General features: G+C 38.8%; 1 protein-coding gene across 1 annotated transcript in view; it reads left to right on the forward strand.

Moving 5' to 3' along the window:
* Nucleotides 1–16500, forward strand: part of nalcn (sodium leak channel, non-selective) — a 99304-nt gene that overhangs the window by 35040 nt on the left and 47764 nt on the right. Inside the window, 4 exon segments of the mRNA XM_016563487.1 lie at nucleotides 5132–5299; nucleotides 7143–7334; nucleotides 8434–8571; nucleotides 11062–11136. Of these exon segments, the coding sequence (XP_016418973.1) occupies nucleotides 5132–5299; nucleotides 7143–7334; nucleotides 8434–8571; nucleotides 11062–11136 (573 nt within the window).

Here is a 16500-nt window from a genome sequence, read left to right on the forward strand (position 1 = left end):
TGAGTTCGGCGGCCTGGGCACGGGCCGGCAGACGGGGCTTATACTCCCACTCGTGGAAGTGCTGGGCGGCACAGATAGGGGATAACCCCAGGCGGGCTAGGATTTCCTTCTTGACCTCCTTATATTGATCGGCGGAGGCGGCGGGAAGAGTGAAGTATGCACGCTGCGCTTCGCCCATCAGCAGGGGAGCCAGCACCCGTGCCCAGTCATCCTGATGCCACCCTTCCAAGGTGGCCGTCGCTTCGAACATTTGTAAGAAGGCTTCTATGTCATCATGAGGGGTCAGCTTGGCTAGCAGCTTCGCGGCTTGCACTTGGGGGTCCGGCAGCGGAATGCGTTGAGCGGCGGCGGCACTCAGGGCCGCGAGTTCCTGCTCCGTCTCTCCTTGACGGGTGGCGAGGTGCTCAACGATTTGTTGCTGGCGGATGCTAACCTCGGTGAGCCGCTGGAGGATTTCGTCCATGCTTTCTGTGGGAAAAATGAGAGGGCGAGTTAGTGCTCAGTCTCATGGAGGAATCTCTTAGATGGCAGGGCTTGCGTGGTTTATGTAGCCGCCGCCTGATCTTCATTTATTGAGAACTACTCGGACATTGCACGCCCTCTCACTGCCCTTCTGAAAAAGGACCGTCCATACCAACGGCATGACCAGGACAAAAGGGTGGTTGTGTATGCCAGCAAGACACTTCTTCCACCAGAGTGCAAATAATCAGACTGTGAGAAAGCCCTGATCTGTACTGTATGAGCTATCCAGAGATTCTCTAACTACATCGTAGCACAAAAAGTGATCACAGAGACCTGCCAGCAGCCTGTCACATTTCTCAACAGCCAAAGCATCCACGACGGCATGGTCACAAACACCTGCATAGCTACATGGCTAATGGCCCTCCAGGGGCGCAATGTGGAAGCATGACATGTCCAAAACCACAAGTCGGCACTGGGTAACGGCCTGGCAGCCAGCCTAAGCTGCTCCGATGGCACGCTGACTGTGATCATCAAAACAGAAAGGCCCCAACTACAGCCACCTACCTGCCACAGGTACTTTGAAGAGAATATGTGCCAAGGCATGCCCACAGCCTACATCGATGGATGTTCTTACAACCACGAGGGCATCCTAAAGGCAGGTGCAGATGCTCTCTGGCTAAATAACCAACCTTGCCCACCACAACACTTCAAGTTGGGTCCCCAGTCATCACAATATGCTGAGATAGCAGCTATTCTCATAACCCTGCAAATAGCATCGGCCCATAACATCAGAGACCTGTTTATTTGCACAAACTTCAACTATGCCAAACTTAGCTTCACATGCAACCTTCCAGGCTGGAAACTAAATGGCTTCAAGACCGCAAACAACAAACCAGTTAAACACCAACACCTGTTCCAGGCATGCGATGACATCAGAAGTAAACATGATATAATTGTCTACTGGAAGAAGTTGAAAGGACACTCAAAGCAACCGGGTCCGGACAAGGACCTCAATGACCAAATGGATGCCCTTGCCAAAGCAGGCAAAGCAGAGCTATGGTCTCCACCAACCCACCCAACCACTCTTAAGGCCTCGATATACTTCAAGCGAAATCGAAGAACGAACTGATGTGATGTCATTTTGAACAAAATCCGGCCAAAACAAAGTTTGTTTTGTGTTCATTTTGGGAGTTTGAAATGGCTTGTCAAAGCGAACTTTCCGGAAAAGTTCGTTCCAGCTGCAAAACACCTTCGTACTACCATTGGTCCGTGACGATTACGTCATAGGAGGTGAGCGCTGAGGCTCTGCCTTCTTTCACGCCGAACTCTTCTCTGGGTTCATTTCTTCTGTCGAGTCCTTGGAGGTGAGATGTCTGTGGGTAAAACATGAACGCAGTGGAGAGCCGCTTTATAGTAGCAAACTATGTTGTGCTTCTGATGAAATGAGACACTGACACTGTTTTTCATGTTTAATACTGCTGATTGCTTTTAAGCAATATATTGAATGAAGTGCCATGTAAATACACATGACAAGATTTCACCGGAATGCTAATTTGCAAAGCTTGTGCAAACATACCCATGTTGCTATGATCAGATTTTTATTTAAATAATTCTTGCTGTTTTCTCCATTTTTGTTGTTTATTTTGTTACTGAGAGCAAAGCACGCAGCACATATTTACATATTCATGTAAACGTTGCTTTCATCAGAGTGGGCGGTGTCGGGATGTTCGCTAACAGTTTTACCCCTAAACAAAGAACGAAAAGGAACTTTGTTTTGAGTATATCAGGGTCTTAAAGGTGACAGCCACAACCCGCAGCAAACAAACTCGACCCACCACAGTACCTACCTCACAGCCACTTATGGTGGCTCCACAAACCTCCACGAATGACGTTGCTGACATGCAAGCCTCTGACTCCTCAATAAAGACAATTCTTCACCACCTCTCTGACCCCTCCAACCACCATATCACAGCTGCTCAACTTGCTACTGCTCGTTACAAAACGTGAAACCCATGCTGCGTGTGATGGACAACATTCTATGGTATGTCCCTGATTACCTTACTGCACCAAGGCTTGTGGTGCCACAGTGCCAAAAGTGGGTCATGTTAATGTATGCCCACAATGCACCATGTGCTGGACACCACGGCGCAAGAGCCACTTATGAGACACTAAAACAAGTGGTTTAACCCTTTTTTGAAAGGTGGTTTCGGTTCTTTGTTGGCTCTTAGGGTTGTGTAAAGGAATGAATGAATGAATTGAATGAATGAATGAATGAAGCATATATATATAGCGCTTGTAACTAACAAAAGTTTGCCATTCTGTCTCTCTCTCTCTCTCTCTCTCTTTCTCTCTAACTCACTTTTACCTTTTTTTAATCCTACATACAGTATATGTTTAGTTTAGCTGTGTTATACCATTTATTAAACGTTTTCATATACACTCTTGATTGTCTCTGTGTTCGCTGCTCACAAATTAAGGTCACTTAAATGTTTGATTTCGTTACAGGCTCTTGTGCTGTTTAGTACAGTGGCCGAGAGACCTCAACACTTAAGAAAACACATGCAAATAGAAAAAGCACCAGCAAATTAAGAAAACATCTTCATGAGTTTGACAACACACACGCTGCAAATACAACACAACCAAATACAGAAATGCGCTGCAAAGACTCACAACATGACCAAATACAGAAAAGCGTTGCATGTAGCACAGACCACAATGGAAATGTTTCAAGGGGACCCCAACAACCCTTACGAAAATTAACCATGGTTTTATTATAGTAAAAGTGTAGTAATGATGTTTTTGGTGTTTCCCATTTTACCATTACCATTTTTTTGTAACTACACAAATACCATAATTAAACTATGCTTAGTGTAATTTGTGATTACCATGATTTAACTATAGTAACCATGTTTTTTTGAGTTTTTAATAGTAAAACCATTAATTTTCATAAGGGAAGTTGTAAAAGTAAGTTAGCCAGCTTACATAATGTTTCACAGTTACAGTAATTGTGTATTTCGTCAGCTTATTTAGGTTAATAATATCGAAAAAAGCGAAGGAATCATATGATCAGGATGTTAAAACAAATAAAAATCGCACCTTTCAGAGTAGACACTGATAAGCATGTCCCAGCCAGGTTTGTCACTTGTTGCGGTTCCCTTATACATTTCCAATGTTTTCTGTGCATATTTAATTGTGTTGTGGGTCTTTGCAGAGCGTTTCTGTATTTGCAGCGCGTTTCTGTATTTGGTTGTGTTGTGAGTATTTGCAGCATATTTCTGCATTTGCAGCATGTTTCAGTATTTGGTTGTGTTGTGTGAATTTGCAGCACGTTTCTGTATTTGCAGCGCGTTTTTGTATTTGGTTGTGTTGTGCGTATTTGCAACGCGTTTCTGTATTTGTTTGTGTTGTGAGTCTTCGCAGTGTGTTTCTGTATTTGCAGCGCATTTCTATATTTGGTTGTGTTGTGTCTTAATTTGCTGGTGTTTTTTCTATTTGCATGTGTTTTTTTCATTTGCAGCTCATTGAGCTCTCTCGGCCACCATAGTTTAGTATTAACAGTGAGAAAGCTATCCTTCTTGGCCAGGAGAATAATCTTTCTTTGAATTGATAAAAGATAAGTCGAACCGACTGTCAACTGTAAAATTAATTCTGCTACAGTTAATCCTAATGCTGATATAAATATTAATAATTAATTATTACACGTTATGAGTAATTATTAATATTTCCCCCTTTGAGCTAATTTGCTACACATGTTAGGTGCTACGAGTGCTGCATAATTTGAATTCCACTATGAAAGTCTTCACATCTTTTACAGATATTCAGTGTCAAGATGCTACTTGATAAACTTGTCTGGGATGGGTTTTATGCACTTTCTTTGTCTTGGAAATGTTTATTAGTTTTAAAATACACAATTTTGCACTGTTATCTTGAGTTATGAGATGGGCAAAAGAACCCTTATATTGTTATTGCACTCAAATGCATCAGCAGATTTTGCTGAAAGCTCATATATGCATATCCTCATCACTTTCTGTCGCCTTAAAAATCCTGAGATTAAATCAACTGAGTGACAACGTGGGCGAAAACAGCTTGTGGGCAACACTCCATTTTAGCGAGTGCTGGGTTGGTATGTGTGTATGTGTGTGTATATGTGTCCTGTTTGCCACGCACTGCCTCTGCAATCAGTATGCAGGTGGCACAGTGGGAACAAAGACATAGAGGAGTGTGGCCACCCGCCCACTCCAATCTGAAAGACAGAGATAAGGAGGAAGAGGCACCCCACATATTCACAGGTCGATCCATCTCATCATTAACCCATGCTGCTCTTTATTTAGATCAGACCATATGGGGGAAAACTGGGGAAATACTAGTTTTGTTTTCAATCGTCTGTTGACATTCCTGTGCCTTAATGCATCTCACTAAGATTGCATTTGTTTCCAATTACGCCCTTCCTATATGCTGTATCTTACACAAGAAAAGCAGAGTTATTATGGATGGAAATGGTTCTTCAACCCTCTTTGTTTGAATGTGCATGTATTCACATACGTGTTCCCTTTGCAAAAACCAAAGGCTCTAGATACTTAAAAAGCAATTACTAAGAAATGGGCACACAAGGAACAGCTCTCCATTATCATACTTCCTGCCTCTCATTGTCTCTTTCTGTCATTTTCAGGTCGCCTTCACTGTGCTGTTTGATTTGGAAGCTCTGCTGAAAATCTGGTGTTTGGGCTTCACTGGCTACATCAGTTCCTCTCTACACAAGTTTGAGTCTTTGCTTGTAGTGGGCACCACCCTGCACATCTACCCTGATCTCTACCACTCGCAGTTCACCTACTTCCAGGTTAGAGACAGTTACTGATCCAAAGATAATCTAGAACATAGTCATTACTGAAGTTTATTGTACTACTACCTTTAAACATGTTCCTGAATAATGCCTAAATCAACCTACAGTGTAGTGTTGGAAGCTTGTGATGTGAGACCAATAAAACCTCTAAGTAGAAACTTAGTTTGAGGTTATTTGATTTTATTTCTCATCCACACTGCCAACACGTTACCATGCTGAATTTAAACAAAAAGCAAAATACCGCCTGCCATCATTCAATACTTCTCAGATTATTTTTCAGACATTATTGACTCTGATAGTAGCGTTTTGGCAAATCATGCACAGAAAAGTTTATTTATTTATTTTTACTGAGGCCATGACACGTGCAGGCACAGCATTTGTAAAAGGGTCTGTGCATGAGTGCAGCACCTGCTAGATTCTGAGATGCTAATCATGCACTAATGCAGGGTTATAACGCATACTGGTGGCCATGGCGGAGCTGTTTTTTTTATACATCTCCAGGCAGCTGCAGGGAATGGCAATGGATGAAGCCCGCTCACGTTGACAAGCCTCATTAAGGACACAACCTGCGCTCTCCCTCCAGTTTTCTCTCGGCAGGAGGGGCGGAGCTCCATTCGTGAATATTCATATCCTCCCCTCATGTCTGGGCTCATTACTGCCATGAAAATGACACATGATTCACCATGAGCAGTCACCATATTAAATTTGATTTGTAAATAGCATTCTATATTTTTCCATCATTTGTGAAATTAGTCATTGTCGCAAATAGCAATGTCTGGCTTCAAACTCATATTCTAAAACCTTTTGAACATAATCACTTCTTTGCATTGTTGAATATTCTGTAATAATTTTTTGTTTGACTGTAAAGGTCAAACTAAGCCTTTGCTTTCCAGTTTGCCATATTCAATAGTTCTTACATTTATGTTTCTGGAGAGACTAATTAGTACTCTATTTCCATTGGTTCTCAAACTACGCAGTAAGAATTCTCTTGTACATTACACAAAGTGTCCCCAAGTAAAGTTCATCGTCTTCCTAGGGAGAATTTTCATTTATATAGATGTATTTGCCATATGCTTTCAACTAAAATAACTTTTAGTGTATTTAAGGTATACATCATATTTACACATATTTATCAGCATGTGTGTTCCCTGTGAATCAAACCCATAACGGTGGTCTTACTAGTACCATGCTTTTTCAGCTGAGCTAAGTAAACTCTGTGATTAGAATTTAATTGAAATAGAGTTGAAAAAAATCTATCAATATTATAACTAATGGTCAGCACCATTAGATGAGCACTGTAGTTTTAGATCTCTGAAGCAACAAAACCCAAAAGAAGCACATTTGTTTATGTGTTTGTTGTGCAGAAAGACCTTCTCCTGAGGATTGCTGGATGATTATTCTAGGTTTAAAAGTAACGACAGCAGGAGGATTCTCAGGTCACATTCGGCTAGAAGCAAATGGATCAATATCTATTCTCTGCTCTTGATCAAAACTCAACCTAGATGCATCATTGCTCAAATTTGTTGTCACCTAGAGTAATTTAGTAACTGCTTGAGCAACAATGCAATTTGTAGCCAAGTTATTCCGGTGAAGAACCTGATATCAGTGTTTGCTCATTAAAAATCAATAAAACAAACACCAATATGCTCCATAGGCCTTCTTCTTGTAATAGTTTTCATATTAATATTTATGCCAAACCCGTGTAATGAGATGCTTCTGTGTATTTATTGATTTGTTGATGCTTTGATAAGTTGATTTATAATTCCAAGATGTGGCTTAAGCAAATATTAAGTTTGTTTTTAATTAAGAAAATATAAATGTTCTTCCTTGTTACCTGCAGGTTTTGCGAGTGGTCCGTCTAATAAAGATCTCTCCGGCACTGGAAGACTTTGTGTATAAGATTTTCGGTCCAGGGAAGAAACTCGGCAGTCTAGTGGTGTTCACTGCCAGTCTGCTCATAGTGATGTCTGCCATCAGTCTGCAGATGTTCTGCTTTGTGGAGGACTTGGATCGTTTCACCACATTTCCACGGGTAAATCTCCCTCTTTCTGGAGACACAGAAAGTAGTTGTAGATCAAAAGATGAAAAGTTAAAATAATTCGTTCTTGGAGGAGCAAATAAAGTTCTTGAGTCTTATGATTGCAGATTTTGGTATCTTGATCGTTTTTATTTGAATAGCTGAAATACTAATATACTAACAATTATCACGTCAGAAAAACACTGCTTAAATCTAGAGAAGAATTCAGAAACCAGTGTGGACCAAAATATCTCTAAATCTGTTATAATACTTAATTTGTCAGTAGATGTAAGTTCCAAGTTTTTTTGATACTATGTGCTCATGAGAGGAGTTCTCATTAGTGGTGTCTTTTTATCCTCCGTTATTAGTGGGACTCCACTGATCCCAATGCGTGCTGGGATTTGGAGGGGCTCACATAAACAGATGCCGCTCATTTCCAAGGCGGGTGGCATGATAACTATTGAAGATAATGATGTTTACCCAGCTCCCTTGTCAATAGACCTGTTGCAAAATATCAAATTATCTTCATCTGCAGTCACTCAGAGACAGTGCGACTGTGACCAGGCTTGGGACCAGCTGGCTTTAGACCTCCATTTGACTTCCATGGAAAAAAGGCCATGAAAATGTGGTCTCATATCTCCGTATGATGCTGAGACCTGGGGCACACTGTTTTTTCTTTTTCCTTTTTTTATTTGCATTCATTTCAGCGAATGTTGTGCTCTGCCTTGTCTTATTTTTATCGCAGCAATGTCAGTCAAAAATCCTTGTGTATACATGAGAATATATTTAGGAAAAAAGATAAACATAAAATTGTTACTCTGCTTTGTTAGTTTTCAAATTTCCATTTTGTTTTGATGACTGGAAAGGTCAAATCAGGAGTCAGGACAATTAAATCATGACTCTTGGAAGTCATCTATCAAATTCATGAAAGCGTACATATATTATGCCTATTAACTATTAAAGTTTTAGCTCAATCAGAAATTGTTTTTTCACCCTCATGTTATTCAAATTGCATAAGCCTTTCAAAATATCCAGATGAGGCACTAGATCTGACAAGGTTATTAAGGACTGATAAAAAATACAGACTGATCATTTCTCTTTTTCTTTCCTGCAGGCATTTATGTCCATGTTCCAGATTCTTACGCAGGAGGGATGGGTGGATGTCATGGACCAAACTCTGGTGGCAGTGGGACAGATGTGGGCTCCAGTGGTGGCCATATACTTCATTCTCTACCACCTGTTTGCCACACTGGTAAATATAATTTATTTGTGCTTTTTCTGTAAGATCAAACAAAAGGGCTTCTATAAAGTGCTGCAATGATGACATATTTTTGTAGGCAACTCGGAAGTTAGCATCACTCTGGCTCCTTTGACGAAAACCCAATCCGACTTTTGCAGTACTGCAAAAAATAAGCTCCGTGACAAACAAAAGTTTATAATTGTTACACATTTTGTTCATCATCATAGTCTTCACAATTTAACACAACACAACTTTAACACATATTTTAAAACCTAAATGCAATCACGAGAAGTAAAAATCTAAACATAGGCTTATAAACAAACTTCACCACAGTCGCATGACTTCAATGTCACCACCATTAGGCTTCAGACAAAATTATAATAGTTTTCAAGGGTGTGATTATAAACACAATGAGGCTGTGAAAGTGGACTAGTGATTAGACTCATTTTCCTGTTCAGCGTGATGATGTTTAAGGTCCTTGACAACCTCTGTAGTCCCTTTTAACCACTTGTTAGCAAACGCCTTTTTCAAAACAAGTAAAGCTTTAAAAAAAATCACAAGGGGTTATTACTGATGTATTTTATGTTATAGAATAAAACATGAAAATAATTTGAGCTTGTGTTAACCACAAACCTTATTTCAGGTTTTAAACCAAAAACCCATTCAAAAAACCCATTGACTTCAGGACAATGGAACCGGAAGTTATAAAGTGCCAAATGCTAACTTGTTTCTGGTATTTAACCTACAAAAATACATCATACAGTATTTTGGTGATGCTATCCAATCATATAAATTAGTGGTTAACCAGTGGGTTTTCAGTGTACTGAAAATCTGGGTTTCAAAATGTAGTTCTGGATACTGAACTTCAAAAAAAAAATTACACATGACATATCAACTCACAGTTGTTGCTCTGGCTCCTTTGGTGCAGGTTAAAACTATGGGAGCATGTGGTCATAGGATTTACGTAGGATTTACACTTACAACAGAGCTGGCAGTGTGTGGTGTGACTTGTCTGAAGCCTGATCCACCTCATCACTTTTCACATTAATTTTCATTATGGTATCCCATAAAGGACCCCAGTTCAATGTGTTGCACATGCTCTATGTGTTCCCAATTTTAGGGACAGAGCAGCAAAGCAAATACATCTAAAATGAAGACAGCTTGCGTTTGTGCCACTGAGAGCTAACCAAACTGTTAGAAAATGAATCATCCTTCATCCTCCCTTGCTTTTCTTGATCTTCTGGCTTACCTAGCCATCAAGAGAACATATTCAGAGATTCTGTAGCAGGTTGAATGTTAGTGAGAGCAGTATTCCAACCTCTAATGGGCAGTTTTGTGTGGTTTGAAGAGATGCAGCACTCTAGCTGATGTCTAAGGAAACAACACTTGCTTAGGAAATATAGCAGTAAATTGCCGCTGGAAACATTCTATTGCACATGTATTTTCCAGTTGTCACACCTGACATCAAACACTCCCTTCACCCATATTTTTATCCTTAAAAAACATGTCTTTGGGGCATTTCACAGCCACATCATGGCCCCTGTCACTCCCCATTACAGTTATTACAAGCAAAGATTTAGCCATTGGTGTCTTGTTGTTGATTTACCAATGCTCTACAGTGCAATGCGCTTAAGCATAGTGCAAAGATAATGAAATAAATCTATAGTCGTTAGCTATAGATTTATGTTACCTATTTCATGGAAATATCCTCTGTTGAGAACAAAATGTACTCTGGATGTAATTGCACTATGGTCGTAATGATTTTTTTCCCCTTTTGTTTGACTTTTGACAAGTTTGAGTGAGTGAGGACCAGCCATTTAAATTTGACATTTGAATGAGAGCGCACACTAATGACAGAACAGACCGAGCATGTAATCAAGACACGGCTGAATCATTTATTCATTTCCTGTCACCAAAAAAAGAAAAAGAAAATATGATGAAGAGAAAAGACGCAATTCCTAATGCATTTGAGGACAGCTTTAGACACCTCATATATAAGGACTAGTATGTCATTAAATATCAAAGCACTGATGACATCTAAGACACAGTCAGCTGTGATTGATTTACTACATTTTTGTTGTTGTCCTGAGCATGAATCTACCTCTTGTACTGTTTGCTGTGTTTATTGTGAAACATGTTTGTTTTCCTTTGGCTCTGACATGGCCACCACAGCATATTCTTTCATCAAACATTATTTTTATTGTTGGATCATAGCTACATCTTGGACAGAACTCATGTTTGCATAACAGATTATCTGTCAACATCACCCCATGAGCACAGTACACCTACTAACAATGTATGACAGAGAATATAGAGGCCACATCACAGTGTTTAAACTGCTGGGACCTTCAGATATTCAGTGAAGATGTGTGACTAATAAATGAATTGTCTTAAATATCTTCAAATGTCTTATTTGTTTTGTCCAAACAGTACTCTAATGCATATAAGGGTGTATTGGCAAATTGTAATGAAAGCTAAATTCAGTATGTTCTTGTCTTTTAGATCCTTCTGAGTCTTTTTGTGGCTGTTATTTTGGACAATCTTGAGTTGGATGAAGACTTGAAAAAGTTAAAACAGGTAAGACATTGTTCTATTAATTTTGCTTATATTATACACTACCATTTGAAAGCCAAACAAATAAAACTATTATTACAGTTATACAAAATAATTGTTTTCTGTTTTAATGTATTCAAAATGCATTTTATTATTTTAATGTCCAAGCTGAAGTTTCAGCAGCCATTACTCCAGCCTTCATTGTCACATGATTCTTCAGAAATCATTTTAAAATGCTGATTTGGTGCTCAAGTAATTTCTTATTATTATCAATGTTGAAAACAGCATTTATTTGAAATAGAAATGTTTTTGTAACAATCCAAACTCTTGCACTGAACACTTTTGTACTGAAGCACTGTCACTTTTGGTCAATTTAATGCATCTATGTTGAATAAAAATATGAATTTATATAAAAAAAAAATACCACTGACCCTTTTTGAATGGTAGTGTATTATTTGTATTATATTTTGTAGTGGTTCTTGGTTGGTAACATTTTGAATATTTAAACCTATCCTCCTAGTTTCCTGGGGGAAGGACTCTGGAACAGGACAATTTGTTAAATCCCTCTATTCACTGTCAGACTTACCCTAACTAATAAGATCTATTTTAAAAGTAAATTAGGTTATAATACTTTGACAATGTGCTCTCTGAACCATGGAATCACAATACATCCAAAAACATTCCTCAACAAGCACGATTATAGCCTTAAAAAATGTTTAATGTGTCTTCCCTACATTTGAGGAAAATCAGCAAACAGGGTGAGCTGTGTTAATTAGTACAGTTCTCCATCTTGTTCTCTGTCTATTTTTACCTTTTTATGGGGCTGTGATGCACAGGTACCGATGACTCATAGGATAATTAGCGTGAGAAAGCGTGACCCGTTTGGCAAGTGCACTTAGAAAAAACAAGGCACCTTCTTCATAGGATGCAAATGAACTTCTGCTGTGGCCAAATATCATAGGAAATGGCTTTTGAAAGCAATTAGAGGTCGGATGTCTCTGTGGATAACAGCATGTCACCTCTCTCCTCGAGCACATCAGCAACATATTTCAGCAATTGTTGAAAATGTTTTGAGAGAGAGAGAGAGAGAGAAGCCAAAAGAAACCAGCAGCTCATCACAATTTGCATGATTACTTTTGCAATTTGTCATAAAAATCTTCAGTGTTACGAGATATGCTAGGACAAATTGTAAAAGTAATAGTGTAAATTGAAAGGGAAGGCCACTGCTTTCCTGTGATTTCTCTTTTTCTCTTTGCTTTTCTCACTCTTGAGCAAATGACATGAGCTGTGTTGTCCTTCAGTCCACCAGGCTGTCAAGCTCCAGGCATCTTCACATGCCCAGATTGGTTATCCCTCAGACACAGCTGACTGATCCACAATTCCACCTGTAAAATTGCCTATTTTATAGGTGCTTCAAGCACAGATGGGGGCAATCCAAAAATAGAGTGCTAGATTGTGATTGCTCTCCAAGAATACAGGTGGCTTTTATGAAGCACAATTCAATGGTTGACCTTAATTGAAGCAAAGCCAGTTCTAGCTGATGTGGAACAAATAACAACCGGACGTGTTTTTGTCCTTTCCCTCACAGTGGCTTTATGACAGCGTGTTTTTTTCTTTCCAAAGGCTTTTCCGTTGCTGCCTCACAACCTCTGTCACCTTGTAATAAAGTCATCAGCAACTGTCTCCTAAAATGTTTGGCCACCTGCTAGATTGAAGGATTTCTGAAAATGCAACATTAATCAGGACACTATATTTAACCGTCAGACTCTTACAGCCTCAGAATTGACAGACATTTTTTTGTTAGGCAGGAAATTGTTTGTCTGTTTGATTAGGCTTAGCTTTGTGTCATTTTTAGCACGCCCTTTGCATACTGAAAATACACACATTCATTCACCACTCATTTTCATTATACCACAACCAATAAACAATTAATTCAAACAATTAACCTAGGGTTATGATGTGTTATCATGAGTTATAATCAGGGATGCACATACGTCTTTTGGTCTGGTTCTCATGAGAGCACCTGGAGATTTGGTTTGGTACTCACACTGCAAATAGTGTGACTCTTTAAATATATCTATAAAAAAATAATGATAGTAGTATTACTGAAATTATTTATTTTGTATTTTAATAAAACAAATAAAATGATAAACAATATAATCAGTGTGATAATACTATTATATTTAAAAATAAATTGAGTATAAAAGTAAAATAGAAATTTGGTGTAAGAAATTTGATGTACAACCTAACACAATCACAGCCAATCAAACCATATTTGATGTTTAATATATATGTATTGTTTTGGGGAGATTTCACAGTTGAATTTAAATAGAGAATCATTATTGTGCACTTTCCCAGTTTCCATACAATGAGCAATGGTGGCTTATTTATTTTCCATATGTAAAATAAGCAGCCTGTTACTGTGTCCCTCGTTCATTCCCTCAGAGAATAGAACTGTTTTCACAGGGAAACAGTTCACAAGTCTTCAGTCAGAAAGATCTAGAGGCACTCCATGATGTGATTTGTTACTGTGGTACCTTAAGGCTGCGTGAGAGTGATTCAAAACTCAGGATATGCGTGTAGTGTGGCTTGTTGGACTCATTTATTCAGAGCTTTGAATGGGCCATATCTGTATTCATTGATATTGCCTATGATAACTGACCTTTTTGGCATACAGTAGCTGGCAGCTAAGAATGCAAATCTTCAAACATAAAGTTTGAGCATCTATTATTAGACTACTGGCTCTGTGGAGACGGAGGACTGAAATGATGACTCATAACTTGTTGGAACATCACATAGATTAATTTTGGTAGCACTCCAGATGAGGACAGTCAGTATTGCTGCTTCTGTGTACTCTTCAAAGGACAAGACTGGTCGGTAAAAGCATGCATTTAAGGTGAATATGCAGTTTAAAAAATGCATTTGAGTGGAACAGTAGGTTCAGATAGCTGCCATATATTTTATAAAGTACATGACTAATGTAATTCAGGACCTGAAAGTTTTGCTGTCTGCACATTTTATTTTATTTTATTTTATTTTATATTTAGGACAATAAACTATCTTATGCTGGTTTAAGCTGTTGCTGTTGTTGTTTTTTAGCAGGGAAAGCTCAGAATTTGGCTCAAATTGGCCTCCTTGCACCTCACAAAAGTTCTCCAAACAGAAATTTCTTCTCAGATGTGCATTAAGCCTTACTCATACAAAATTATTTTTAGATTTGTTCAGAATAATTTCAACAAGGTTTGCCATCACAGGTGTTGAAAAAGAACAGTCCAACAGAGGTGGTATTTACCACACAACGAGGTAATCAATCAGATTTTCCCATGGTAACATTCGTCATCATTTGCTGATTGCAATACATTAGATTCATGAAAATGGCATGCATCTGTCAATACTGGCAGATGATTTATCTTTATTTGAAGCACATTTCAAAGCTACAGACACAAATGGCTTGGACGTTTGTGGATGAACAGGCATTGATGGATAGACATGGGTTAGAGTTCTTGCATTATGGCCACAGAAGGGCCATTTTGACTCCACCCACAAGTCTCGACTCCAGCACAACTTCAGACAACGATTCCCCTCAGCAACAGCACAGGTCACAGATGCTCAGTGTTTTAGCCATAGCTATTAATCATATCCTCATCTGTAGTTTGCAACCAACAGGAACAGGAATGAGATACTGTAAGCAGCCACCACCGGAATAAAGGACCGACCTCGGAATTTGTACACACTCCTTTACAGAAGTCTCCTTTTTGTAAGCGTAGATTCAATTTGTCAGGCATCACGGCAGGCACCTGCATACGCACACAGAAAGGATCATTAGCAATTAAACCCGACAGGATAAGAGGAGGGAGAGCTAATGAATATCCAGTGTGTTCCACACGTTACAGATCAGCCAGTGATAAGAGGAAGTGTTTAATGAGCTTCCCTCTTCCCTCTGTCAGGACTTGTCCGTACCTGTCCAGGCTGCAATCTGCTCCTGTTAGCACTCTGATTGAAATAATGCTTTTATGCCATGAAATTGCGCTTATATTATGAATTGTTCAGACAGCTTTGTGTATAAGGTGACTTGAGATGATTGGGAAGGTTGTGTTTTATGTCGAGGGTTTTCAAACTTTTTGATGCCAAGTAGGCCTGTCACGATAACAACTTTTTGTTGTGCGATATATTGCCCCAGAAATAATTGTGATAAACAATAATATTGTCATTTTAAGACCATTTTATGCCACTGAATATATAATCATAATATAAAAGCATAATAATGCAAGAAGGCCAACACACTTTCAAATGACAACAAACTTTTAATTCTTAAGAATATTTAGATCTTGGAAATTAAGTTTCAAAATATTAGATACCTTAAAAAACTTGAATAAATAGTAAATAAACATTTTCTACCAAAAAGTGCAAAGTAACAAGTAGAAAAAAAGAAAATTCACAAATAACTTGCATGGAGATTTTTCCAACTACAGACCTTCTTTTCTCTGTAAATTAAGGGTACACTGTATTGCTGAAAAACACAATCCCTACTTAGCAGTCAGATGTCCGTATGCACAAAGGCACAGATCCCTAAACAAGGCCATATCTGCAGATGAAGCATTTTTTAAATTTGAACTAGCACCAACTTCGACTACAACTACGAGAAGTTGCAATAGAGACAGGCACAAGTGGAATGCAAAAATCATGGTGACATTAATTTTTATGTAAATATAATGGGCAATATATTGCGTCACCAAAAATGATTGAGGTCACAAGTCGATATATTGATTATTGCGACAGGCCCTGGCCCGTAGCCAGCTATAAGGTCACCGAGGTCCGGACCTCGGTAAATTTTTCATGTTCAAAAATAAAATGTGTTCTCTAAATGACTAATCTGCTGTTTAAAGCTCCTCATATGAGTGTCTGCATTTAGAATTAAGTTTAGACAGTTTGCAAGAATGTTTAGCGCCCGTGGTATGAAAATGGTCGCTGTGAGACGCTGGCAGAGTGAATGAGGCTTGAGAGAGTTGTGAGTAGCTATGTTTCCATCCAAAGATTTGAATTAAACTTGTGTGCAAAACTGGAATATCACATAAAACATATGCGAATATAGCACCGTTTCCATCCAACGAGTCAAAGAGAACAAAATCGTCACTTCCTGGTAAACTGTGGCACTAAATATCACTAAGAATTTAGGAGAAGCCACTGAATATAATAATTTTCATATATGATATAAATTACTTGCACCTCAGAGCGAGCAGACGAAACACAATAAATGATGTCAATGCTTTCGGAGGTGGTTGCTGCTCTTTGGGAACGCAGTCGTGTAACAATTATACAGAAATACTTTGAAGACAGACTTTGCTCAGGCATTTCAGAATGACCATAACAACATATAGATGCTGTGAA

The sequence above is a fragment of the Sinocyclocheilus rhinocerous genome, unplaced genomic scaffold (assembly GCF_001515625.1).
Source record: "Sinocyclocheilus rhinocerous isolate Xijiao unplaced genomic scaffold, SAMN03320098_v1.1 scaffold410, whole genome shotgun sequence".
In the NCBI taxonomy this organism is placed as follows: domain Eukaryota; kingdom Metazoa; phylum Chordata; class Actinopteri; order Cypriniformes; family Cyprinidae; genus Sinocyclocheilus; species Sinocyclocheilus rhinocerous.